General features: G+C 45.3%; 1 protein-coding gene and 1 pseudogene across 1 annotated transcript; one reads left to right on the top strand and one right to left on the bottom strand.

Annotated features, from left to right (window-relative positions):
• Nucleotides 1-9,654: 9,654 nt before the first annotated feature.
• On the top strand, nt 9,655-14,612 carry THY1 (Thy-1 cell surface antigen). Its single transcript, XM_037147168.2, has 4 exons — nt 9,655-9,741; nt 11,903-11,963; nt 12,430-12,759; nt 13,256-14,612. The coding sequence occupies exons 2-4, from the start codon at nt 11,927-11,929 to the stop codon at nt 13,366-13,368; spliced, it is 480 nt and encodes a 159-aa protein (XP_037003063.1). The 5' UTR covers nt 9,655-9,741; nt 11,903-11,926; the 3' UTR covers nt 13,369-14,612.
• A 10,379-nt stretch (nt 14,613-24,991) lies between these two features.
• Nucleotides 24,992-25,085, bottom strand: LOC119050817 (uncharacterized; annotated as a pseudogene).

Raw genomic sequence — 25,085 nt, 5'->3', positions numbered from 1 at the left:
TCATTCCCATCTCTACCAAGGAGCCCTGGGTAACTCTGAATGTGGCAGGTAAGAAAATCAACTTTCTTGTTGATACTGGGGCCACTTACTCTGTCCTTAAGTCTTACTCTGGACCTCTTTCCTCCAAATCAGCTAAGATAATGGGGGTCAAAGGAAATCTTAAGGCATATTTCTATACATTCCCTGTCACTTGCCAATTTGAGAGTCAAATATTCAAACACCCCTTTTTGATTGTTCCTCGGTGCCCTATTCCTCTGTTAGGCTGGGAACTTTTAGCTCAAATGGGAACCATCTTATTGTTCCCTGAAGTGCCACTTGAGTTAAGTAAAGTCATGATAATCAGTAATAATCAAAATCAGGAGGAAATCCCAAGTTCAGTTCTGGATGCAGTAAACCCACTAGTTTGGAAGTCAGGGATCCCGAGAAGAGCAAAGGCTGCATTACTGGTTAAAATCCAATTAAAACAGAGGTCAGATTATCCTCACAGGAAGCAGTATCCTATTAAATGAAAAGTTTTGGAGGGGTTACAGCCTATCATAACTAAATTTATACAACCTGGGCTTATAGTTCCTTGTTGGTCTCCTTGCAACACTCCCATTTTACCAGTGATGAAACCCACGGGAGAATACAGGTTAGTCCAGGATCTAAGGTTAGTCAATGAAGTAGTAGTCCCTTTACATCCAATAGTAGCTAACCCTTACACCTTGCTCTTACAGGTACCAGATGATGCTCAGTGGTACTCAGTGTTAGATTTGAAAGATGCCTTCTTCTGCATCCCTTTGCACCTTGACTCAGTATTTGTTTGCTTTTGAGTGGACTAATCCAAAGACAATGACACATCAGCAATATACTTGGACTGTATTGCCTCAAGGCTTCAGGGACAGTCCCCACCTCTTTACTAGGGTATTAGAAAAGGATCTTAGAGATTTACAGTTACCAGGAGGAGCTATTTTACAATATGTAGATGACATATTAATCTGCAGCCCCTCCAAGGAGGCTTCTGATCAAAATACCATCCAGACTCTGAATTTCCTAGCTGAAAGAGGATTTCGAGTATCAAAGAAGAAGGCTCAGATTACCAAACAAAAAGTAAATTATTTAGGGTATATTTTGGCTCCTGGGTCTAGGCAATTATCACAGGAGAGAATTAAAGCCATTACTGAATTAACTCCACCTGCTACTAAACAGCAGTTTCACTCCTTTTTAGGAATGGCAGGATTCTGTAGGATTTGGACCCCCAACGTTGGGCTAATTGCCAAACCTTTGTATGAAGCTACTGAGGGGGCAGACACTGAACCCATTATATGGGAAAAGGAATGTGATCAGGCTTTTAATAAAATCAAGCAGGCTCTAATTGAAGCCCCAGCCTTAGGACTCCCCAACTTAAACAAGACTTTCTCTCTATACATAGCAGAGAAGAAAGGAATAGCTTTGGGGGTCTTAGTCCAACGACTAGGGAATGAACCTCAGTTGCATATCTCTCAAAAAAACTGGACACTGCAGCAACCAGATGGTCTCCGTGCCTAAGAGCAGTTGCAGCCACAGCCATCCTAACTGAGGAAGCTGCTAAACTCTCAGGCAGAAGTTAGAGGTCTTAACTCCACATTAGGTACAAGGGGTATTAGAAATGAAAGGGTACCTTTGGCTAAGAGGAAATAGACTGCCCAAATATCAGGCCCTTCTGGACAATCCTGAAGTAACTATAAAGACCTATAACACCCTAAATTCAACTCCCTTAATGCCTACAGAATCATCCCCTGATTTGATCCATTCCTACTTAGACATTATTAGTCTTACTCAATCCAGCAGGACTGACTTGCTAGACCAGCCCTTAGAAAATCCTGATGATGAGTGGTTCGCTGATGGGAGCAACTTTGTACAGAATGCGTAGCAAAAAGCAGGATATGCAGTAGTTAGTTTATATAGCACCATTGAGGCATAACCCCTTCCACCCTCGACCTCGGCCCAAAAGGCTGAAATTATAGTCCTTACTCGAGCTCTCATCTTAGGACAAGGAAGAAGGGTCAATATCTATACAGACTCCAAATATGCCTTCCTTGTTCTGCATGCTCATTGCCATATAGAAAGAAAGAGGGTTCCTCACTGCTAAGAATTCCCCCATTAAACATGGACCAGAAGTCTTAAATCTGTTGGAAGCAGTTAGGCTCCCTGAGCAAGTGGCAGTCATGCATTGATTGCAAAGGCCACCAAAAGGATATGTCCCGTATCTCTCGGGGATATAGGAGAGCAGACTGAGAAGCAAAGAAAGCAGCACTAGGGACTGATAAACAAATGGCTTTATTTCCCTCTGTAAATGTCTCAGATATCAAGCCCAACTATACATCTGAGGAAATATCTTGGGCTTTAATGCAAGGAGGTGTCCATGAAGGACCCTGGATATATATTGGCCAGAGGCTCTTCCTTCCGCAGGCCTCCCAGTGGAAATTCTTAAAGGCTTTGCATGACTCCTTCCATATTGGAAGGGATACTACAGTGATGATGGTTAATAAATTATTCATAGGCAGGGGAATAGCTACTACCATAAAGAATATTTCCCAGGCTTGTATTCTTTGTACCTATAACAACCCTGGGCAAAAGCCATCCCTGCCCTTGCTGATAGAACCTATTCAGCGAAGAGGGACCTACCCTGGAGAGGACTGGCAGATTGATTTTACCAAAATGCCTCCTTGTAAAGGATACAAATACTTATTAGTCCTGGTAAATACCTTTACTGGATGGATTGAGGCTTTTCCAATGAGAACAGAGAAGGCTACAGAAGTAGTAAAGCTTTCCCAAAGGAAATAATGCCCAGGTTTGGTCTTCCATGATCCCTACAAAGTGATAATGGAGCATCCTTCACTTCTAGGATCACTCAAGCAGTTTCTGAAGCTCTAGGCATAAAATATTATCCTCAATCTGCTTGGAGACCACAGTCCCCTGGAAAGGTAGAATGGGCAAATCAAACTTTAAAAAGAACATCAGCAAAACTTTGTCAGGAGACCTGAAAACTGGGCTAAGTTGCTACCTATAGCCCTCATGAGAACTAAGGGCTCCCCTAAGGCCAATACTAAGCTCAGCCCATTTGAAATGTTGTATGGCTCACCCTTTCTGACTCTAGGTCTAATATTTGATACAGAGACCCACCAAGCAATTAAATATATAATAAACTTAGGACAAGTGCAGAAAAATTTACAGGAATATGGAAATAAAGTTTTACCAGCCCCAAAAGAGAATTTTCAAACTATCATATCTCCAGGGAACTGGGTACTCCTTAAAACTTGAAAGGAGGGATCACCAGCAGACCAACTCAACCCTAAATGGAAAGAGACCTACCAGGTAGCCCTGAGTACCCCTATGGCTGTGAAACTTTCAGGGGTTGATAGTTGAGTTCATATTTCCAGGGTAAAACTGGCTGCTACTGATCCCAATCTGACTCAGGACCAGCTGGAGACCCAAAGCCCAGACTACACCTTCGAGCCACTGAAGGACCTCAGGTCCCTGTTCAAAAGGAGGAAGCCCTAAAAGATAAGTAATGATTGATGACGATGTACTGAAGTCACCATCGTTCTGGATAGTTGTGCTTCTTGGAAACTTCCTATTGGTACTGGTTCTCTGCATGAAAACTTGTTTACTTCCTTCTGGGTGGAATCATATCTATGATTGTCCAAAATGAAATGCCTTTGTTGTTTCTTTTTTATTTTTATTTTCTATTTTATTTTATTTTTTAATATATTTTACTGATTATACCATTACAGTTGTTCTATTTCCCCCCTTCATTTCCCTCCACCCTGCACACCCCCTCCCCCACCATTCCCCCCTTTAGTTTATGACCATGTGCCTTAAGTTGATTCTATATTTCCCCTACTATTCTTGCCCTCCCCCACTATCTATTTTCTACCTACCATCTATGATACTTATTTTCTGTACCTTCTCCCCCTTTCTCCTTCTCCCACTCCCCTGTTGCTAACCCTTCATATGATCTTCATTTCTATGGTTCTGCTCCTGATCTAGCTGTCCTCTTAGTTTGCTTTTGTTTCAGGTGTGGTTGTTAATAATTGTGAGTTTGCTGTCCTTTCACTGTTCATCTTTTCTATCTTCTTTTTCTTAGATAAGTCCCTTTAACATTTCATATAATAAGGGCATGGTGATGATGAACTCCTTGAATTTGATCTTATCTGAGAAGCACTTTATCTGTCCTTCCATTCTAAATGAAAGCTTAGCTGGATAGAACAATCTTGGATGTAGGTCCTTGTCTTTCATGACTTGAAATACATTCTCTTTCCAGCCCCTTCTTGCCCGTAATGTCTCTTTTGAGAAATCAGCTGACAGTCTGATGGGAACTCCTTTGTAGGTGACTGTCCCCTTAACTCTTGCTGCTTCTAGAATTCTCTCCTTCATTTTAATCTTGGCTAATGTAATGATGATGTGCCTTGGTGTGTTCCTTCTTGGGTCCAACTTCTTTGGGACTCTCTGAGCTTCCTGGATTTCCTGGAAGTCTATTTCCTTTGCTAGATTGGGGAAGTTCTCCTTTATTATTTGTTCAAATAAGTTTTCCACTGGTGGCTGTTCCTCTTCCCCTTCTGGTACCCCTATAATCTGGATGTTGGAGCATTTAAAGATGTCCTGGAGGTGCCTAAGCCTCTCCTCATTTTTTTGAATTCTTGTTTCTTCATGTTTTTCTGTTTGGTCATTTTTTTCTTCCTTGTGGTTCACTCGAGTCCCAGTTTCCTTTTCATTACTATTGGTTTCCTGTGCATTTCCATTCATTTCAATTAGTTTAGCCTTCATATGTTCCTCTAATTTGTGACTAAAATCAACCAGTTCTGTGAGCATCCTGATCACCAGTGTTTTGAATTATGCATCTGAAAGTTTGGCTATTTCTTCATTGCTTAGATTTATTGGCTCTGGGGCTTTGAGTTGTTCTTGAGCCATGTTTTGATTTGTTCATGCCTGTTACATATGAGGAGGGGAGTCTTAGGTGTTCACCCAGGTGGGGCCACCCAGGTCACTTGTTTGTGATGCTGTATGTGGGGGCGGGGTCAGACAGGGACAATGGCGATTCCCTTTGCTGCTTCCCACCACTGAGGCCTGCTGGGTCCATCTCACTGCTCACTCCTTCACTGGTTTATCTGCACACGAATGTGTGACCATGGTCCGCCCTCAGTGGGTCCGCCCACTACTCCACACCTGGGATCCGCCCACAGCTGCTGGTGCACCTGGGTCGTGAGTCTGGGTTGGTCCAGTGGATCTTTCCTGCCAGACCCTGCTCTGCTGCTGGCTCTGCCCCTCTTACTGGTTTGGCTGAAGGGTTTGTTGTTGTCAGACTTCCATATAGTTCAATTTTCTGTGGTTTGGCTGCATTTTTGTTGCTAAAACTTTGTTGTTTTTAAACTTGGTTGTGCAAGAAGGCACAGTGTGTCCACCTACACCTCCATCTTGGCGGAAGTCCGTCTTTGTTGTTTCTATTAACCATTCTCTACTTGCCTATGCCCTGTATAACAAAATGGGATAAAAACTTTTTAGTGAATGCTTCTTGAACCTTAGCAGCAGGAGAAAACCTGGCCTAATGTTGGATATGTCATCCTAACCCAAAAACTCCTTCCAGATATAATACTCATATAAAAGCCTACCCAATAGCTAATGAATCCTTAATCAATGCCTTGGATTCCTCTGCCAATTACACACATTGCTCTTTTTCTTTAAGAGTCAGATGGGAGTGGAACCCTCCTTTGTGCTTCTGTATGACCCCACTAGAATTAAAGCCACTTAATTACTCCAGCACCTGTCTTAAATGCAACAGTACTATAGGATGCACCCCATGTTATAATAATACTCATACGGGGACCATTAACTCATTTGAAGCTCTGGCCGCTCTTTCAAGTACCAGCTTTCTTGAGAATCTTTCTAAGGGAGAGATTTTCAAACCCTTGAATTGGTCACATATAGTATGCTACCCAAATTATGATTCTAACTGTATTCCTAATAGTACCCATTGCTACTTTGACAAAACTCACAATGCAGATACAAATGATACTTCTAAATGTGTTACTTGGAAATTGAACCAATCCCTTCAAGGAGTATTAGCAAAATTTCTACCACCTCCTGCAGGAGGAGAAGGTCAGGGAAATAACTTAGGCCCTTTTAAGGACTGCCTTTCCCCCTTGCCATATGCCCTCCTTAACAAATATAACTCCACCAATGCCACAGTCATTGCAGCACCCCCAGGCCTTGTCTGGCTATGTGGGACTTCCAATAACTGGCTTACAGATCATTCAGAACTTCAAGAAGCTATTGCTTATACACATTTCAGCAACTCTAAACATGGGGGTGACTGTACCTTGGGAACCTTGGCACCCCAAGACCGTTTCATTATAACCTGGGGTCCTGGGGGTCCATCTCTCAGCAGAAAAAAATGAGCTTTTGGTCTAGTAGTGGCTGGATCTGCTGCCACTATAGCTGCTGCAGCCCCCTGGGGAGGCTTTGCCTACCATGAGCCCACTCTAAGGGAACTCACTAAGATTATAGAAGAAGTCTCCAAAAACACTGCCGATAGTCTAGCTGGACTCTCAAGATCAGTAGACTCATTGGCAAATGAGTCATGGATAACTGCCTTGCCCTTGACTATCTTCTATCAGAACAAGGTGGGGTATGTGCTATTATCAACAAAACTTGCTGTACCTATGTAAATAACTCTGGAATAGTTTAAACAAACATAAGGAAAATTTATGAACAGGCAGAGTAACTACATAAATATAATCAACAGGTCCAAGGAATTAGGGATACCCTGACCTCCTGGTTCCCTAGCTTAACCTGACTATTACCCTTCTTAGGGCCCTTAATAACACTGCTGCTTTTACTACTTTTAGGACCTTGTTTATTTAATTTACTTGCTAAATTTGTATCTTCTAGACTTAAGCAGTTCCACTTCAAATTGATGCCCCATGGTTTCCAATCAATCCCTGAGAATGATGTTGAAACCGACCAGCATATAACATCTATGGTGGCCTCAGGAGTTCCTCTTCAACCAGATAGAATAGGATGAGAGTTCTGTGGTTCTCCATAGGCAGGGACGACTGCCCAATCTGAGCCAGAAGAAGTTACAAAAGAATGATCTTCACCCTTCAACAACCCCAAAAAGATGTTTGAGAACCATGTCTCTCAGGGGGAAGTTGAGGCAGGAGATAGGAGGAAACTCTAGAGGTGCCCCAGGACTAAGATGGAGGACATCCATACAAGACAAAGACCCTCTAAGACCGGTTGTTCCTGCTTTCTGGAAAAAACGCTGAATCATGATGACTCAGGAATGCACCTGCACAGAAGATCCTACATGACCCCTGCTTCATTATAATACCATTATAATAAATTAACATTCTGGGGCCTCCTTCTCCAGTAGCCAATCAAGAAAAATCATGGGAGACCGCATGCACAGCAGCTTTGAAATGCAATTACTTGTACATGCACAATAGAAGCCCGCCAAAAAAAACTAGCCAGGAAGGTTCCACCCTATAAGAATAGAATCCCTCCAGCCCACAAGACATTCTCTGCTCAGAGCTGGCCTGCTCCTATGTTCTGTGGAGTGTACTATCACTTAATAAATTTTCTTTCTTTATGCTATAAACTCTGTGTTCAGTTCAGTTCTTTGTCCTCGATCACTAAGAACCTGGTTACCTGTGCACACCTGTGACAAGCCCAGTAAGTCATCAGGACAATATTAGTATACTGTCCTGGGGGGGGGGCTGTTGTTCTGTAAGTTTTTGGCATCCCTGGGTGGGCCAAATATTGCCCCCCCCTTGGACCTCTGTTCTGTAACACTAAAGGAATGTGCATTTTTAGAGGAGTTTTTATCCCGTGTGTCTGTAGCTGGAGCATCTGGAAATAACAGAAAAAGAAAGATCTAATGTGGGGGCCACTTTCCTCACAAGTCCCCCACAACTGCTGCCACGGACAAAAGTAAATATGACTGAGACATGATGTGATCTGCTTAGGGAGAAGTGGCCATTTTCCCAGTGGAAAAAGGCTGTGGGCAGTGGCCAGTTTCTCAGGGGAAAAAGGCCAGCAGCAGCCAGTTTCTCCTAGGAGAAAAAGGCCTTGAGCCCCCTCCTCCAGGGCTTTTATTGGGTTGTAATACACAGGAATACAGTGTGGCAAGGATGAAACAGTAGATAACATTTCAAAGAAATCTGAGGGCTTAGTATGAATGAGTCTGTCAGGAACAGAGTTTTAGGGTTTCCTGGTCAAACCCTTAACATATGAATGAAACACTCTTAGCAGAGCAGATTTCACAGGTTTATCGAGAAGTCTTTGTGATGGCAGATTTTCCCCCAGGACACGCTCTAGCAAGGCAGGAGCTGCATCTCTCCCAAACAGGTATTCAGGCTTAAGGGGATTAGAGCCAGGAAGCCTTCTCCCAGAGAACATGGGGACTCAGGCTTTGTCAAAGCCCGGGGATGAGAGTCCATTGCTCCCTCTTTGTTGCAGCCTCCCAGTCCTTCCATGAAGGCCTCCGAAGTGATTGAGTCTGACTTAGGTTGCTCCCGGTTGTGAGGGGTCTTACCTGTCATTCACTTCCGACCAAGCTTTGGGAGTAGGGAGAGGAAACTGAGGCAGTGTTTGCTACCAGAGACAAGCTTTGTCTCCTGCAGCTTGCATTTCAAAGGTCGTCCCTCACCCTTAGCCACAAGGGGTCGAAACACAATTCCTAGAACCAGGCAGAGCAGTCTACAACAATCTAAGGGACCAACAGGGCAGCCACAGTCTGTCAAGAAATTTTGCCTTGGGTAGATGCCTCTCAAACCCTTCCTGCTTTCAGCATTTTGATCCTGTCTGGTTAGTAAATGGAAGTTTTTAAATCTCCCCTTCACCACCCTGTGTCCCAGATCCTCTCATTTCAGCCATTAACTCAATCCAGCCAGAGACCATGCTTTAGCAGACACAAGCATTGCCACTCTCTCTAGAGTCCACACTCCCCACTTCCTGAAGTAAAGTACTTGGGGACCCAGAAAGTATGCCAGGCTCTCATAACCTTATCAAAATAGCACAGCTAGGCCTTCCACCCAGCCAGAGCCCAGATATCTCCATGTCCTGCCAGAAAAATTAACCATCTCCAGCGTGTGTGTGTGTGTGTGTGTGTGTGTGTGTGTGTGTGTGTGTGTGTGTGTGTGTTCATGGGGGGGAGGATCCAAGCTAAAGCAATTGTGTTCTGATAGGAAGGATCCTTGGACTTAGAATTATAAAGCTGTTAAGGAGGAAAAAAATACTACATGGAATGACATGAAGGGGGCCAGAGTGACTAGAAAAATGAGCTGGAGGCGGAGGTCGGCAGTCTTAGAAATTAGCCTACAATGAGAAGCCCAAAGGGAAGGGCATGGTCTTATACCAGACCAGAGTTTGGGAACCCTGGGCTAGAAGAAAACAGTTAACGCCTTAAAAGGGGAGCAATCCCTGCAGTGCTCTGGAAGGCGGCCCCTCAGCTGCCCCACCCCGATCCCGGGGTCACTAGTCAAGCCTGTGAGCCACAGGGTGAAGTCGCCCTTCTGAGGGCGTCGTTTCTGACGCCAATGTTGGGCCGCCTCCTCCCTCTGCCATCATTTCTCGCTCCCCTTCAGCCTCTGATTGGCCGAGCCCCCAGGCCCGCCTAGCTCCTCCTTTCCCACCCTTGGTGAAAACTGCGGGCATCCAGCGGAGTGTAGCATCTGAGGCGACGTTTCCAAGGGGCTGCAGCAGTGGAAGACCGGAACCCAGGTGGGAATCTATGTCAGAGGGGGACCCTCCACACAGCGGCGCGGTGATCGGCCCCAGGTGCCCACGCAAGCCCTCTCAATCCAAAGCTCCGGAAAACGGCCCAACGGTGTCCTGGGAATGAGCAGCACAATGGTTGGGGAGGGACCAGCTTCCCAAGCAGGGGTCGGGAGCTAGACGCAGTTGCTGCAGGCCAGGGGCCCTGCTGCACCCCACCTTTCGAAGAAGGTGTCCTGGTCTTTTACCCGCTTGGGGGGATGGTTTCTGGAACCAGGGTGCTGGAGGAAAACCGGGAGGAAGGATGCTAAGGACAGCCTTGGGTTCTGTTCTCCACCCAGAAGACCCCAAAATCGAGCGCTCGAAGGCGGTTTGGGAGGTGGCATTAAAGTTGGAGGAAGACAATAGAGGCTGGCACACTGGAGGAAATCTCAGCCCTGCGACCTCGGGGCAGGCTGGGTGCGGGGCATCCAAGTAATGGGAAACCGCAGTGGCGCGGGTGGGGGCGGTGTCTGGGCGGAAGGCTGGCAGGCGCGGGAGGGGATAACTGGAAAAAGATGGGGGTGGGAAGACCACAATTGGGAAAGGAGAGGGCTGAAATACGGAAAAGTAATAAGGGTGGGGCTAGTCGAACGGGGGCTGGAGAGGACCGTACCTCAGAACTTATCTGGGTTCTAGTCTGCGAAGACGCTAGGCAAAGGAAAGGAAAATACGCTGTGCCTCCCCTTCTTCTCTATAACCCTCACTTTGGCTGTATCACCCTCTGCAGCCCCAGCCCCACTCCCCATTTCTGTTCTAGCTGCTGCTTCTGCTCCTGAATCCCAGACTCGCACCTTTCCTCCGTAACTCCAGCCTCCGCCAATTAAAACCAAATGCCAACTTCCCTTTTTTTTATGACATTTTAAAAATTGTTCAAGTACAGTTTTCTGCCTTTTCCCCCTACCCCTCCCTACCACTCCATCCCTTCCCACCTCCCTCCCCGGTTTCCACCCCGCCTTGTTGTTGTCGATGTGTCCTTTATAATTGTTCCTGCAAACCCTTCACCCTTTCCCCCTATAATCCCCTCCCCTCTCCCCTCTGGTCCCTGAAACAGAGAAGAGGTACAGACTGACAGTAACCAACTTCCCTTTCTTCTCCAACAGCACCTCCGGGTCCCTCTCGAGTAGGAGAGAGTATTAACTGTAACCACAGCCATAGCAGGGCCCTGGACTCCTAGAGCACTTCCCAGTGCATGCACCGGGGCATGACCGAGCTTACACTCTCAGGCGCCGCTCCTGCAGCCTCTGGCTATCAAGCACCCATGCCGCTGTGTGGACTTGCCAGCCTTAACTGCGAAAGGCAGGGCAGAGAGCCTAGGCAGCTAGGCTACTGAAGCCAGTTGTGCACAGAGAACTGAACATTTGGAAACATCTTGGTTTCTATGCAATCAGGCAACATATGCAATAGGAGAGCACTGTCACTCCCTCACATACATCTGGGAATGCCCTTGTCTGTGTTCCAACTACAGTCCTGTCTGGGAGCACCTTAGCCGCACACACCAGACATCATCCCTAACCACACAATCACTAGGATGGGAGGAATTGGTGTGTAGATCACTTACTATGGAGCAAAGTACCAGATATTTGTTTTAATGACATCACAACCTTGTGATCATCTAAAGCTCGATTCATTCATTCATTCAATCCTTCAACATCTTTTGAGCATCTGTTATGTGCCAGGAACTTTGGTATTTTCTTCTGCATAAGAACTGAGAAGTCCCTGAATGGGCAGTTTTTGTTTAAAAGAGTTTTAGTTTTGCAAGATAAAGAGTTTTGGGTATTGGTTGCACAACAATATATTAAATAAGTGAACAACACTATTTGTGTTATGTTGTGTTAAATAGGAAGACCCTGTCTTCCTGAAGGGAAAATGAAATGGTAGTTAAAGTCACTTTAGTGAGTCACCCAGCTAGTTTAGCACAGACACACATCTCTTGCTTTCCCTGAGAGGAAAAAATGAGTGGCAGTGTCACCTTCACTGATAGGAAGAAGGCTGCAGGGAAGGGCTTGGGTGCCTGTCATGGCCACTATGGCATGTATTCCATGGACCCCCCCCCCCCAGCCCTGGCAGTGTGTGTGGGCATATCTCCTCATCTCTCAGCTGATTCTGATCCTGTTCCCACTCCCAGGTTCAGAACTGAGCTCTTCGCACCATGAACCCCGCCATCAGCCTCATTCTCCTCCTGACAGGTACTGGGCAAGGGGCAGGTCTGGGATTCCGAGTACCTTGGCTTCCTTCAGAGAAGCTAGCTTCTTCCTCATGACCTCAGAAGGTGAAGATGATTAAGGGAGAAAGGGTTCCTTTTCATCCCTAAGTCAATTGAGCAACCTAATTGATCCTCTGACTGCCTAAGGTGGTTTTTGGAAACATATTTCACAGAGCTTACACCATATTGACTTGGAATCTCCATGTAGGAACCAGGAACCTGCACCAACTCCCCAAGGTCTCCTACCCCTAGGACACACTGGTGGGACCCAGGACTAGAGTATATGAGGGAGGGAGGCTACCATCTGCAGCATGCTGTGGTGGGGAAAGGTACTCAGAAAGCAGACCCCTGTGCCCTCCCTAGCCATGCCCCTCTGTCCTGTTAATGTGGGTGGGAGGCCCCCTGCTCTGCCTATCCCCCCAACTCAGAGGGGGCACTGCTGGTACCAGTCTTGCAGGTGGCCAGTGGACAAAAGGTAACCAGCCTGACAGCCTGCCTGGTGGACCAGAGCCTTCGTTTGGATTGCCGCCATGAGAACACTACCTCCTTGCCCATTCAGTACGAGTTCAGCCTGACCCGTGATTCAAAGAAGCATGTGCTCTTTGGCACTGTGGGAGTGCCTGAGCACACATACCGCTCCCGAACCAATTTCACCAGCAAGTACAACATCAAGGTCCTCTACTTATCTGGCTTCACCACCAAGGATGAGGGGATGTACACATGTGAACTCCATGTCTCTAGCCAGACCTTCTCCAACAAGAAGGTCTCTGTGATCAGAGGTGAGAAAAACCCCAACAAGGCCAAATAAGCTGGGAGAGACAGGCTGGGGAGAAATGGACTGCCTAGGACAACAGGCAGTCACACTGGCTGGGCCACAGAAGAGACTGCCTGTGCCCTGGGGGATCACTGCCTTCAGTGTGAATGGGGGGAAGTGTTAAGGGTACAGTCAAACAGGCAGAGTGGTGTAGCAGAGGCTTCCACAATGGCTGAAGGCAAATCTCTTGGCCTCCACAGTCCTCCTTCTTCCCACCTGGAAAATGGTTGACAGCAGCTCCCTTACCCAGTTTTCTTATGAGGATGCTTAGTAAAAATGTGATATGATATTTGTTCAAGGGTTCAGGAATGTGCAGTGGGAGAGAGGATTGGTTCTGTTAGACCAGACTGGCCCTGGTTCCAGCCCTTCCCAGGGAAATGCACCCTACCTCTGGGCTTGTAGCTGCCCAAGTCCTGCTCTTCATTTCTGTTCTACCTCTCAACCCCATTCTGTCTCCACAGACAAACTGGTCAAGTGTGGGGGCATAAGCCTGCTGGCCCAGGACACATCATGGCTGCTGCTGTCCCTGCTCTCCCTGCCCTTCCTATTCGCCATGGATTTCATCTCATTTTGACTGGCTGGGCCCATGGAGGACACAGGAAGCCACAAGGCCTTGTCCAGAGATCCTACTTATCTGAGTAAACTGATCCCATCCCTCCAATCCCTCACATACCTTGGGGGGTAAAATGAGAACCCCATCCCTCATAAGAAATCTCAGTGCTGCATGCCATTATTTACCTACCCGCCCACTGCCACCCCTACCCCACTGCCACCTCATACCCTCTCCAGACACCACTAGCTTTTTGTCCACTTTGTTCCTGAACTGCTTCTGTCTGGTTTATTTAGGGATTTTTCCTCCTTTTCTTTGGGAGTTTGTGAAAAGGGAAGCCATAGTTAGGGACTTGATAAAGAATGAGGGCATGGGAGGGATTGTAGGATGGAGGGGTACCAGTCCTTGGGGGCCATCCTTACCCACAGGGACCAGAAGCCTGAGAGAGACCTTGATGAGAAGGGGGATGGGATGTGTTTGGGCCTAGCACATCCCCCAGCAGCCCCTCACCCCCATATGTGAGGGTACCACAAAGCACTTGTGGTCTATCACATGAGAAAAGAATTGAGATACTTACCTGGCAGGGGAGACACCATGATCACAAGAAGAGAACTGAGCATCATTAGGGGCATTCTCTGTCCCAGCACAAAAGCTGTCCTCTTCACTGCAGAAGTGCCCTAGGGGCCTTAGTCTTAGGGCATGATCCAGTGGAAATACAGATTCTGCCCAACAAGGAATGCTAATGGACAGTTGGAAAGGGATGTAGAATGGAGGGAGAGTCCATCATTCCTCCCCACCTAAGGAAGCTAAAAATAGGAGTCTCCTGTCTTTCACTGTCTCATCCAGTAGTTGAGAGGGTGGCAGAGGAAGACAGTCCTCTTCCTACGCTCTCCCAAGCTCCTGAGAACTTCCAGAATGCTGACCTACAGGCAGTATGCAGGCCATAGGGAGCCACAGAGCCATGCAATTTGGCCCAAGTATTTCTCCAGGAGGCTCTTCCCTCCACAGGTAGTGCCAACCCCAGCTAGCTGAGCCTCAGACATCCCCTGCCTCACAAGCCTACCTTTGGTGGGAGGGGGGGTGCTGAGACAGGCCATGGAGTGAGACCTGTAAGCAGGAAATGCCTTGAGAAATGGGTTTTCCCAACACCCAGCTTCCCATCTGTCAGCTCTGCCCTGTCCTGGGACCATGTATAGTGCCATCACAGCTTACAGCATCTCCCTGAGGAAAAAGAAAACTACACAATAAAACCAAACCTCTGGAATCTGTCCTGGCTCTACTTTGCTTCTGTCCCCAGGCCTGCCATCCTCCTTTAGTCATGCATCCAGGAGGTCCAACCTGCCTCCTCTTCCTCTTCCTCTCCCTCCCTCCAATGCATGCTGGACTTCTCAGAATGATTCTAACACAACATTTGCCCAAATGAATGTTCCATCTCTGCTGAATTGCCTGGTGGGAATGACAGACTCACCTGCCAATGTGTGGACCAAGTCACATGGCCCTGGTTCTGGAATATGCTAACAAGCACTAAGATGTAGAATTCACTTTTTCTTCTCAGATCTGGTTCTTTTCAAATGCCCCCTAAAATTACATCTGCTATGGAGAGGACAAGTGCTGGGGCAAGTAGAGAAATGGGTGGTCATGGTGGGAGGGGACCACATCATGAAGGTATAAGGACAGTATCTCTTAAATCCAACAGGGCCATGTAAAGGGCTTGAGGGTGGGGAGAGAGCACCAAAGCCCATCCATGGATCCCTCCTCTAAAAGTCAATGTGCAGTTGGTAAACAGCATCAGGGCTCATGCTGGCACTGGGCACTAGAACAGGATCACACAGTGGTTCCAGGTTTCAGTTGCTGGCAGAGTGAGGCAGCCCCCAGGTAGCCTTCCCTGTTTTGCTAGGGAATGGCAGGAGGAGGGTGGCAACTACTCAGAGGCTGACTCATTTGTTATTTAGCTCTGGGTAAATGATTCTTTCTGAGTATTTGCTTAAAGGACCCATATCTTAATTCATGTCACTAGCTTCTCCTCCTCCTGACACCTCTTAGCAATGCCTTGGCAGCAGCCCTTGTAATAACGATGCCCAAAGAAGGCAAGAGAGGGTTGCAGGAGGAAAGAGAGCTGCCTATGTCACCAACCATGACATCCACCCACCCTTGTGTGAACTGACAGTCACTCAGCATGATGCAGCCAGCCTGGGGTCTCCAGAGTGAGAGACACCCAGGGACATAAGCCCCTCTGTACTGCCATGCTTTGAACCACAAACACTGTGCCAACAAAAGTGCCAGCATGGCACTTTTGGCTGGTGTGGTTCAGTGGATTGAGCGTGGGCCTGTGAACCAAGAGGCTGCCAGTTAGATTCCCAGTAAAGGCACATGTCTGGGTTGGGCCAGGTCCCAAGTAGGGGGTACGTGAGAGGCAACTACACACTGATATTTCCCTCTTTCTTCCTCCCTCCCTCTCTGAAAATAAATAAATAATATTTTTTAAAAGACACTTTGAGGAAGCAGGGAGTTCAAATGCCACACAAGGGGTAGTAAGAGGTAAAGCCAGGTCTTTCTGGAATGTTGGGAACCTTACACCTGGCTTCTAGCTAAAAACATTGCATTGATTACAGGAACCTGTGCACTCCACAAGCCAATCAGCTACAGGCACATGAGGTGTCCACGAGTACCAGTTGCACCCAAGTAATCAATAAGCGGGCCCTTCTTTGTCTCAAGCTAGCCAATAGCAAGCAACCTAATCTCTCCCTCCCCCCCTATATATATACCCAGTTCGGAAAAATAAAGTTTGCAGCTTGATCAGAATCTTTTGTCTTGCTGCCATTCTTCGCGCCTCTTGTCCCCCCAACTCATTTGTTCTAGGTAGGTGGTCGAGCCCCAGTTGATTGCTCCGCAGGCCGGAGCACTGGAAGGAACTAGGAAGCCAGGTGTGAAGCCTCAACCGTGAGAATACCAGGAGAACCTGGTACCTGTGCAATGCTTCATATATGGTCTTTATCATACCTGGGCACCATTTCCCTAAAGAAATGAGTGACCACACTCTACAAGGATTCTGGAGAGACAGTTTTGCTCTCTGCAACCATGGTTAAGGGAGGAGAACCTGACGCTTGCAGTGGGTGAGATTAGCTTAAGAAACCACAGAGGCCATCAAAGGACCAGGGACTATAGGAAAGCAGGAAAGGAGAAGGGAACAAACAGGCCTGGGCCCAAAAAGGAGCCCTACAACTTAAAGTCAAAGCCATCAGGCCTCATAACATCAGCCAAACCAGAAAGACAGCTGTGATTTTGGGCTGCTGAGGGATTTCAGAGGCAGACACAACAGCCACCAATTCCTCTCTGGTCAAATTGGGAGGTCTTCTGGAGGCTGCAGGACATCTGCAGCAACTTATCTAATGATAAAAAGGGCTGGGGCCAGCCCTGGTTCCTGCACACATGTCCCAGACCCCAATTTATCAATCTACTCCACACTCCTCCTCACCCCCTCAGCCATCTCAGTCTCCACCTAAGGTAAGGGCATGAGATTCTTGCTCAGTAGCAACAGAAACCCCTCTACACACCGCCATTTCTGATTGGATCATCCACCAAGACAGAATACCTACAGGGGCACAGGGTGAGGGTCTCTCTAACACCAAGAAACTCTCTTGAGAATGGCAAGGGGATGACCAGGAGGAAACACTGGGACTTTCACTGGCCAGCTAATAGACCTACCAGGTATCCAGGGGACCTATGACATGCATCCTCCAGCCTCCTCAGCATAACATTAATCTGTGTTTGCCACTTTTGTGTTGTAAAGGGTATGTCTGTCTTTACAGGTAAAAGAAGAAAATCTCCAGATTAAATCATAATCATAATGATTTATGATTAAATGATAGGGCCTTAGATATCATGGTATGTAGTTTGAATTTTATTCTAAAGGCAATGGGTAAGTGATAAAGTATTTGACCTAATACTGTTGTTAGAAGATCCTTCTTGCTGCTTTATAGGAAATAGTTAGAGAAGAATAACAATAGGAACAAGAAATCAGGGAAATACTAGAATAGTCCTAAAAGAGATGATGGCAGCTTAGACAAAAAATGTAGTGGCAGAAATAGAGAGAAGTGGTAACTTTGAGATATATATAAAGTTAATACTAAGAGGACTTGTGAAATCTGAATAAGGTCTATGGATTTTGCCAATATCAATCTCCCTGTTTTGATATGGTACTACAGTTATATAAGATATTACCACTAGGGGAACCTGGGTGAAGGGTACACAAGACCTCTTTATACTTTTTCAACATGGTCGGTGTCTTGTTTATGACCAATAATATGGTAGAAGTCATGCTGCATGACTTCCAAGGCCAGGTCATAAGAAGCCTTGCAACTTCCACCTTGTTATAGGAATACTCACTCCTGAAACACATCCTCTTAGACCCAACCTGCAATTCTGAGTGTCCAAGTCACACAGTGGCCATATGTAGGTACCCCTCTCACTAGCCTCAGCTTAGCTCTCAGCCAACAGCCACCATCAACTGTCAGCTGTAATAGTATACCATCTTGCATGTCCAGCTCAGTTGAGCCTCCAGATGAGGTAAAAACTAGACACTGCTGATTGCAATCTCATGAAAACTTCTCAGCTGAGCCCATTAACCACAGCAGCATGAAGCACATTAATAAACTGTTTAAAGCCATGAAATTTTGGAGTGGTCTGTGATACAGCAATAGAATACTGTCTTTTTTTAATATATTTTATTGATTATGCCATTACAGTTGTCCATTTCCCCCCTTCATTCCCCTCCTCCCTGCACACCCCCTCCCCCACCACTCCCCCCCCTTTAGTTTATGACCACGTGTCTCAAGTTCTTTAGATTCTATATTTCCCATACTATTCTTGCCCTCCCCCTGTCTATTTTCTACCTACCCTCACGCTACTTATTCTCTGTACCTTCTCCCCCCTTCTTCTCCTCCCACTCCCCTGTTGCTAACCCTTCTTGTGATCTCCATTTCTATGGTTCCACTCCTGATCTAGCTGTCCTCTCAGTTTGCTTTTGTTTTAGGTGTGGTTGTTAATAACTGTGAGTTTGCTGTCCTTTCACTATTCATATTTTCTATCTTCTTTTTCTTAGGTAAGTCCCTTTAACATTTCATATAATAAGGGCTTGGTGATGATGAACTCCTTGAAATTGATCTTATCTGAGCAGCATTTTATCTGTCCTTCCATTCTAAATGAAAGCTTAGCTGGATAGAGCAATCTTGGATGTAGGTCTTTGGATTTCATGACTTGGAATACCTCTTTCCAGCCCCTTCTTGCCTGTAAGGTCCCTTTTGAGAAATCAGCTGACAGTCTGATGGGAACTCCTTTGTAGGTGACTGTCCCCTTAGCTCTTGCTGCTTCTAGAATTCTCTCCTTCATTTTAATCTTGGCTAATATAATTATAATGTGCCTTGGTGTGTTCCTTCTTGGGTCCAACTTCTTTGGGACTCTCTGAGCTTCCTGGATTTCCTGGAAGTCTATTTCCTTTGCTAGATTGGGGAAGTTCTCCTTCATTATTTGTTCAAATAAGTTTTCCACTTGTTGCTCTTTCTCTTCCCTTTATGGTACCCCTATAATTCGGATGTTGGAACGTTTAAAGATGTCCTGGAGGTTCCTAAGCCTCTCCTCATTTTTTTTTAATTCTTGTTTCTTCATATTTTTCTGTTTGGTCACTTTTTTCTTCCTTCTGGTATACTCCCTTGATTTGAGTCCCAGTTTCCTTTCCATCACTATTGGTTTTTTGTGCATTTCCCTTCATTTCAATTAGTTAGCCTTCATTCGTTCCTCTAATTTGTGACTAAAATCAACCAGTTCTGTAAGCCTCCTGATCACCAGTGTTTTGAACTGTGTATCTGATAGGTTGGCTATCTCTTGGTCACTTAGAAGTATTGGCTCTGGGGCTTTGAGCTGTTCTTGAGCCATAATGTTTTGGTCTGTTTGTGCCTGTTATGTATGAGGGGCGGAGCCTTAAGTGTTCACCAGGGTGGGACAACACAATGTCTGGGTTGTGACACTGTATTTGGGGGCAGGGTCAGAGAGGGGCAATGGCACTTGTTCCACGCTCTCTCTTGGATATTGGTCCCCTTTGCTGCTTCCTGCAAGCAAACCAGGACCCCCTGCTGCCGGCTCCCAGGTATGTGGGGCTGTGCACCCTCCAGGACCCTGTGGGTCTCTCCAACAAACTCTCTGTGAGCCTGGGAGCTTCTCCTGGCACCTCGACCCTGAAAGTTTTTCTAATTGTTGCTTTTAGGCTTTAATTCACATAGCTGGGGCCCTAGCCTTCACGGTCTGTCTCACTGCTCTCTCCTTCACCTGGTTTATCTGAATGTGAATGTGTGACCACAGTCAGCCAGCCGCCTTGCGTCTCCACTGGGTCCACCCATTGCCACCCAACATCTGGGATCTGCCAACTGCCGGCTGTGTGCATGGGTCACAGGCTTTTTCCTTTGTGACCCCCAGCTGCTGACTCGGCCCCTCTTACTGGTCTGGCTGAATGGTTCGTTGTTGTTGGACTTCCATACAGTTCAATTTTCTGTGTTTTGGTTGCATTTTTGTTACTAAAACTTTGTTGTCTTTAAACTTGGTTGTGCAAGGAGGCACAGTGTTTCCACCTACACCTCCATCTTGGCCAGAAGTTCAAATACTGTCTTTAATAAGGACAATTTGATGTAGTGGGTACCAGAAGCCAGATTGGAGTGGGTGAGTGCAAATGAATACTTCTTTTTCAGAAAGTTTATCAGTGGCTGGTGTGGGAGGTAGGGTTAAGAAAAGTGTGCTTATTTTTAAGATGTAAGCTAATAGAGCATGGTTGTATGCTGACAGTGATTATTCCCAGAGAAACAGGGAAATACTGATGAAGAAGAGGGAGAATGTGAAGAAGCTGAGTCTTAGGTGAGGTAAGATGGGAGGGTTGTAGAGCTAGGAATACAAAGATGATAGGCATGGCAGTGAAAAGGTTTGTGAACCTGAAAATGGGAAGTTCAGGGATTTCCATAGAAGTAGCAAGGTCATTGAATGAGAAGGTAAGGAGATTGAGGGAAGATGGGAGGGATTTGAAAAAAATATTTCCTTTGTTTTCTTTTATTTTCTTTTTATTGTTCAAATACAGTTGTCTCCATTTTCCTGCCACTACTTTCTCCCACCACTCACCCCCACCTCCCACCCTCAATCCTTCCCCAAATCTTTTGGCTTTGTCCATGGGTCCTTTACACATGTTCCTTGATGACTCTTTCCCTTCTTTCCCCTGTCTAGTATGCTAAATTTTAATGTTTTATGTTAACGAAAATAAAAATTGTATCAAGTATTTCATAGGTCAACTGCAAAACTTCCTACGATTTCAGCAACCTGACTCTCAAAGCTGAGGAGAGAATATTATCAAACCAAGAGAAACATAAAAGAACAGAACTCCAAATAAGACAGAAGAACTGGAGATGGAGAAAGAGAAAATTTGGGAGAAGAGAGACAGAATCATTAAAATATAGCCCCCTACCTGTAGAGAATATGGTGAGAGGATATTTTTAAATATGATTTTTTTGTTTGCTTCCTTTTTGCTCTATAGCCCCACTTTAACTAGCCAAGCTTTTTTAAAATATATTTTATTGATTATGCTATTACAAGTTGTCCCATTCCCCCCTCCCTTTATTCCCCTCCACCCTGCATTTCCCCTCCCACTCACATTCCCCACCTTAGTTCATGTCCATGGGTTGTACATATAAGTGCTTTGGTTTCTCCATGTCCTATACTATTTTTAACCTCCCCCTGTCTATCTTTTGCTTCTATCTATGTCTATCTACCTACCATTTATGCTTCTTATTCCCCGTACCTTTTCCCCCATTCTCCCCCCTCACCCTCCCCGCTAATAACTCTCCATGTGATCTCCATTTCTGATTCTGTTCCTGTTCTAGTTGTTTGCTTAGTTTGCTTTTGTTTTTGTTTTTGTTTTTAGGTTCAGTTGTTGATAGTTGTGAGTTTGTTGTCATTTTACTGTTCATATTTTTGTTCATCTTCTTTTTCTTAGACAAATTCCTTTAACATTTCATATAGTAAGGGCTTGGTGATGATGAACTCCTTCAACTTGACCTTATCTGGGAAGTACTTTATCTGTTCTTCCATTCTAAATAACAGCTTTGCTGGATATAATAATCTTGGATGTAGTTCCTTGCCTTTCAGGACTTTGAGTACTTCTTTCCAGCCCCTTCTTGCCTGTAAGGTTTCTTTTGAGAAATCAGCTGATAGTCTTATGGGAACTCCTTTGTAGGAAATTCTTTTTCTCTTGCTGCTTTTAAGATTCTCTCCTTGTCTTCAATCTTGGGTTTGAAGACACATTATAACTCACCAAGGCAATTATAATGTGCCTTGGTGTGTTCCTCCTTGGGTCCAACTTCAAATAAGTTTTCAATTTCTTGCTGTTGTTCTTCTCCTTCTGGCACCCATATGATTCAGATGTCGGAATGTTTAAAGTTGTCCCAGAGTTTCCTATGCCTCTCTTCATATTTTTGAATTCTTGTTTCTTCATTCTGTTCTGATTAAATGTTTCTTTCTTTCTTCTGTCCTCAACCATTGATTTGAGTCTTGGTTTCATTCCCGCCACTATTGATTCCCTGTGCATTTTTCTTTATTTCACTTTTCATAGCCTTCACTTCTTCCTCCATTTTGTGACCATACTCAACCAATTCTGTGAGCATCCTAATCACTAATGTTTTGAACTCTGCATCTGATAGGTTGGCTAGCTCTTCATCACTTAGTTGTATTTTTTTTTTTTGTAGCTTGATCTGCTCTTTCATTTTGGACTTTTTTTTTTGGAGGGGGGGTCTGGTGCTCCTGTTACATAGTAAGGGGTAGAGGTATTCACCAGGGTGGGACAACCCTCTTTGTTGCATTGTGGTGCTATATGTTGGGGAGGGGTCATAGAGGGAACAATGCCACTTGTTCAGTTCTCAGCAGCTTTCAGTCCTTTCTTCTGCTACCCACTGTAGCAGACTCTGTCCAGCAGAGTCCACCTGTGCATTGATTCGCATCATCAGCCACAACAGGCAGACTCTGCTGGACAGGGTCTGCTACCGTCTGTTGTGGCTTATGACAAGAATCAATGCACAGGTGACAACAACCCACAAGTAAATTGAGCCCTTCTGGTGCTGATTCCCAATTGGGTGGGTTTGTGTACATTCTAGGACCCTGTGGGTCTCTCCAACAAACTCTCCTGTTAGGCTTGGAGTTTCTCCCACTGCCACAACCCCCACAGGTTTTTACAGTCAGAGGTTTTGAGGCTTTATTTCCCTGTGCTGGAACCCTGGATTGCGTGGTCTGTCCACCTCCCCAGTTGTTCCTCCTGGTTTCTCTGCACACAAATGTGGGACTGTCTGGTCCTCCATCTGCCACCTTGCCATGAATCCTCTCCACCCGTACTGCCTGTCTCTGCCCCTCTTACTGTTCTGAATAAATGTTTCTTCTTTAACTCCTTGGTTGTCAGACTTCCATACAGTTTGATTTTCTGGCAGTTTTGGTTGTTTTTTGTTTTAAAATTTGTTGTCATTCTTCTTTTACTTGTGCGAGGTGGCACAGTGTATCTACCTATGCCTCCATCTTGGCTAGGAGTTCCTAAATAGCCAAGCTTTTGTATTTATGCCTCAGTGAGAAAATGTGACAGCAAAAACCATGGGGAAAAATGGGAAGCCACTTCTGGCTTTATTTCAAGTGCCTAAACCCTTAATAAAACAGGAAGGACTCACAGCCTGGACAAAAGATGTGAGAAAGTATCATGGCTGAAGCCAGGCCTCCCAATGGTATTACCACCAGTACCACCAGCACACAAGAACAAGAGTACAGACATTGGTGGGTTCTGTCTTCAGGGACCTGAGCATAGAGAAACAGCAAAACCCCCAAAAAGGTTTTTGAGATCCAACAGCAATGGAGCCCCACTCCTCCATCTTGGGCAGAACCTCAGAAGGAAACAAGGTCCCAGAAAAAAAGAAAGTGACTGCAGAGTGTCGACTATTTTGGAAGTAGCTAGAACTTTGAACAGATCACACTTTGTCATGTTACTACCAGGCCTGAAAGCAGCAGAATGAGCCCATATGTCCAAGAGTGACCTAGAGGTAGCAGAGATACTAGACCTACAGAGGCCATGCAAACAGGAACCAGGCAATAGATACTTGGACAGCCATTTAGTAACAGGGGCCACACCCTCTAGTGCTTGGGCAAATATATATGCATGTCTGATTTTGTAGACTAAGATAACATCTCTGTAAAAATTAAGGGAGAGAAAAAGTTGGAAACTAGCAAATTTCTGACTAGGAAATAGGATAGATGATGGTGTCATTCATAGATGGGGGAATAAAGGAAGGGGAGCAAACTGCATTGAAAACAAAAAGTTTAAGGTTGTACATGTTGAGGTTGAAATGCTGATGGTATGTCAAGGGTATGTCAGGAGGCAGGTGGATAATTACAGCTGATGCTCAGGACAAGGTCTACCTGAAAATATAGATTTTGGTACTGTCAACCAATACAAGTAATAGCTGATGGATGAGTGACAGAGCAGAGTGATGTTACATATTCAGTATATGCTGAGCATTGCTGTAACTTTTTCATGCATATTAGCTCATTTAATCCTCAAATCAACTTTACAAGGCAGTTAACTAATACCAACCCCATTTTTTTAACATAATGAAGAAACAGATATAAATGTTTCAGAGATAGTAACCAGAGGAATCAGAATATATCTCAGGCCCTGACTGGCATGGATCAGTTGGTTGGGCATAGCTCTGCAAAGCAAAAGAGTGCCGGTCCAATTCCCAGTTGGGGCACATGCCTGAGTTGCAGGTTTAGTCCCCAGTCAGGGCACATACAAGAGGCAACTGATCAATGTTTATCCCTCCTCTTTTTCCCTCCCTTCCCCTCTCTCTAAAAATAAATAAAATATTTATTAAAAAGGAAGAAGATATCTCAGGAAATCTACAATCTGCACATACAGCAGTCCTTCTTTATTTGCTGGGGATACACTCCAAGACCCCCAGTAGATGCTGAAACCTGGGATAATACCAAACCCTATATACACTATGTTTATTCCTATACATACATACCTATGGTGAAGTTCAATTTATAAATTAGGCACAGTAATTGATCAACAACTAATAATAAAATAAAACAGTTATAACAATATATTGTAGTAAACATTATATGAATGGCTATGGGGCCATTATAAAGGAAAATAAAGGTTACTTGAACACAAGCATTGCCATACTGCAATACTGTGACCAATCTGATAACTGAGACAGTAACTAAGTCACTAACAAGCAGGTAGCACATACAGCGTGGATACCTTAAACAAAGGGATGGTTTACATCCTGGGCCTGTTGTAGTAGGATGGCATGAGAGTTCATCAAGCTACTCAGAAGAGTGGGCAATTTAAAACTTATGAATTGTTTATTTTTGAAATTTTCCACTTACTATATTTGGACCATGGTTGACCATGGGTAACTGAAACCACAGAAAGCAAAACTGCAGTTAAGAGGGACTACTGTATAACAACCAGTGTGCTATAAAAACTACATTAAAATACTGAGGATAAAAGAACACTAGAGGAAAAGAAGAATGAGACAGAGCTATCAAGAGGAAAACCAGAAAAGCACTGGTTTTAAGGAGGGAATGATTGAAGGTATTGAGTTTACAAGAGGTCAAGTAACTGATAAGAACAGATACTACACTTGATCTTAGCCAAAAGGCCAAGAAGCGAT

This window comes from Artibeus jamaicensis, unplaced genomic scaffold (genome assembly GCF_021234435.1).
Source record: "Artibeus jamaicensis isolate MK-2021 breed Jamaican fruit bat unplaced genomic scaffold, CSHL_Jam_final contig_196, whole genome shotgun sequence".
NCBI lineage: Eukaryota > Metazoa > Chordata > Mammalia > Chiroptera > Phyllostomidae > Artibeus > Artibeus jamaicensis.
This window is presented reverse-complemented; position numbering and strand designations above follow the sequence as displayed.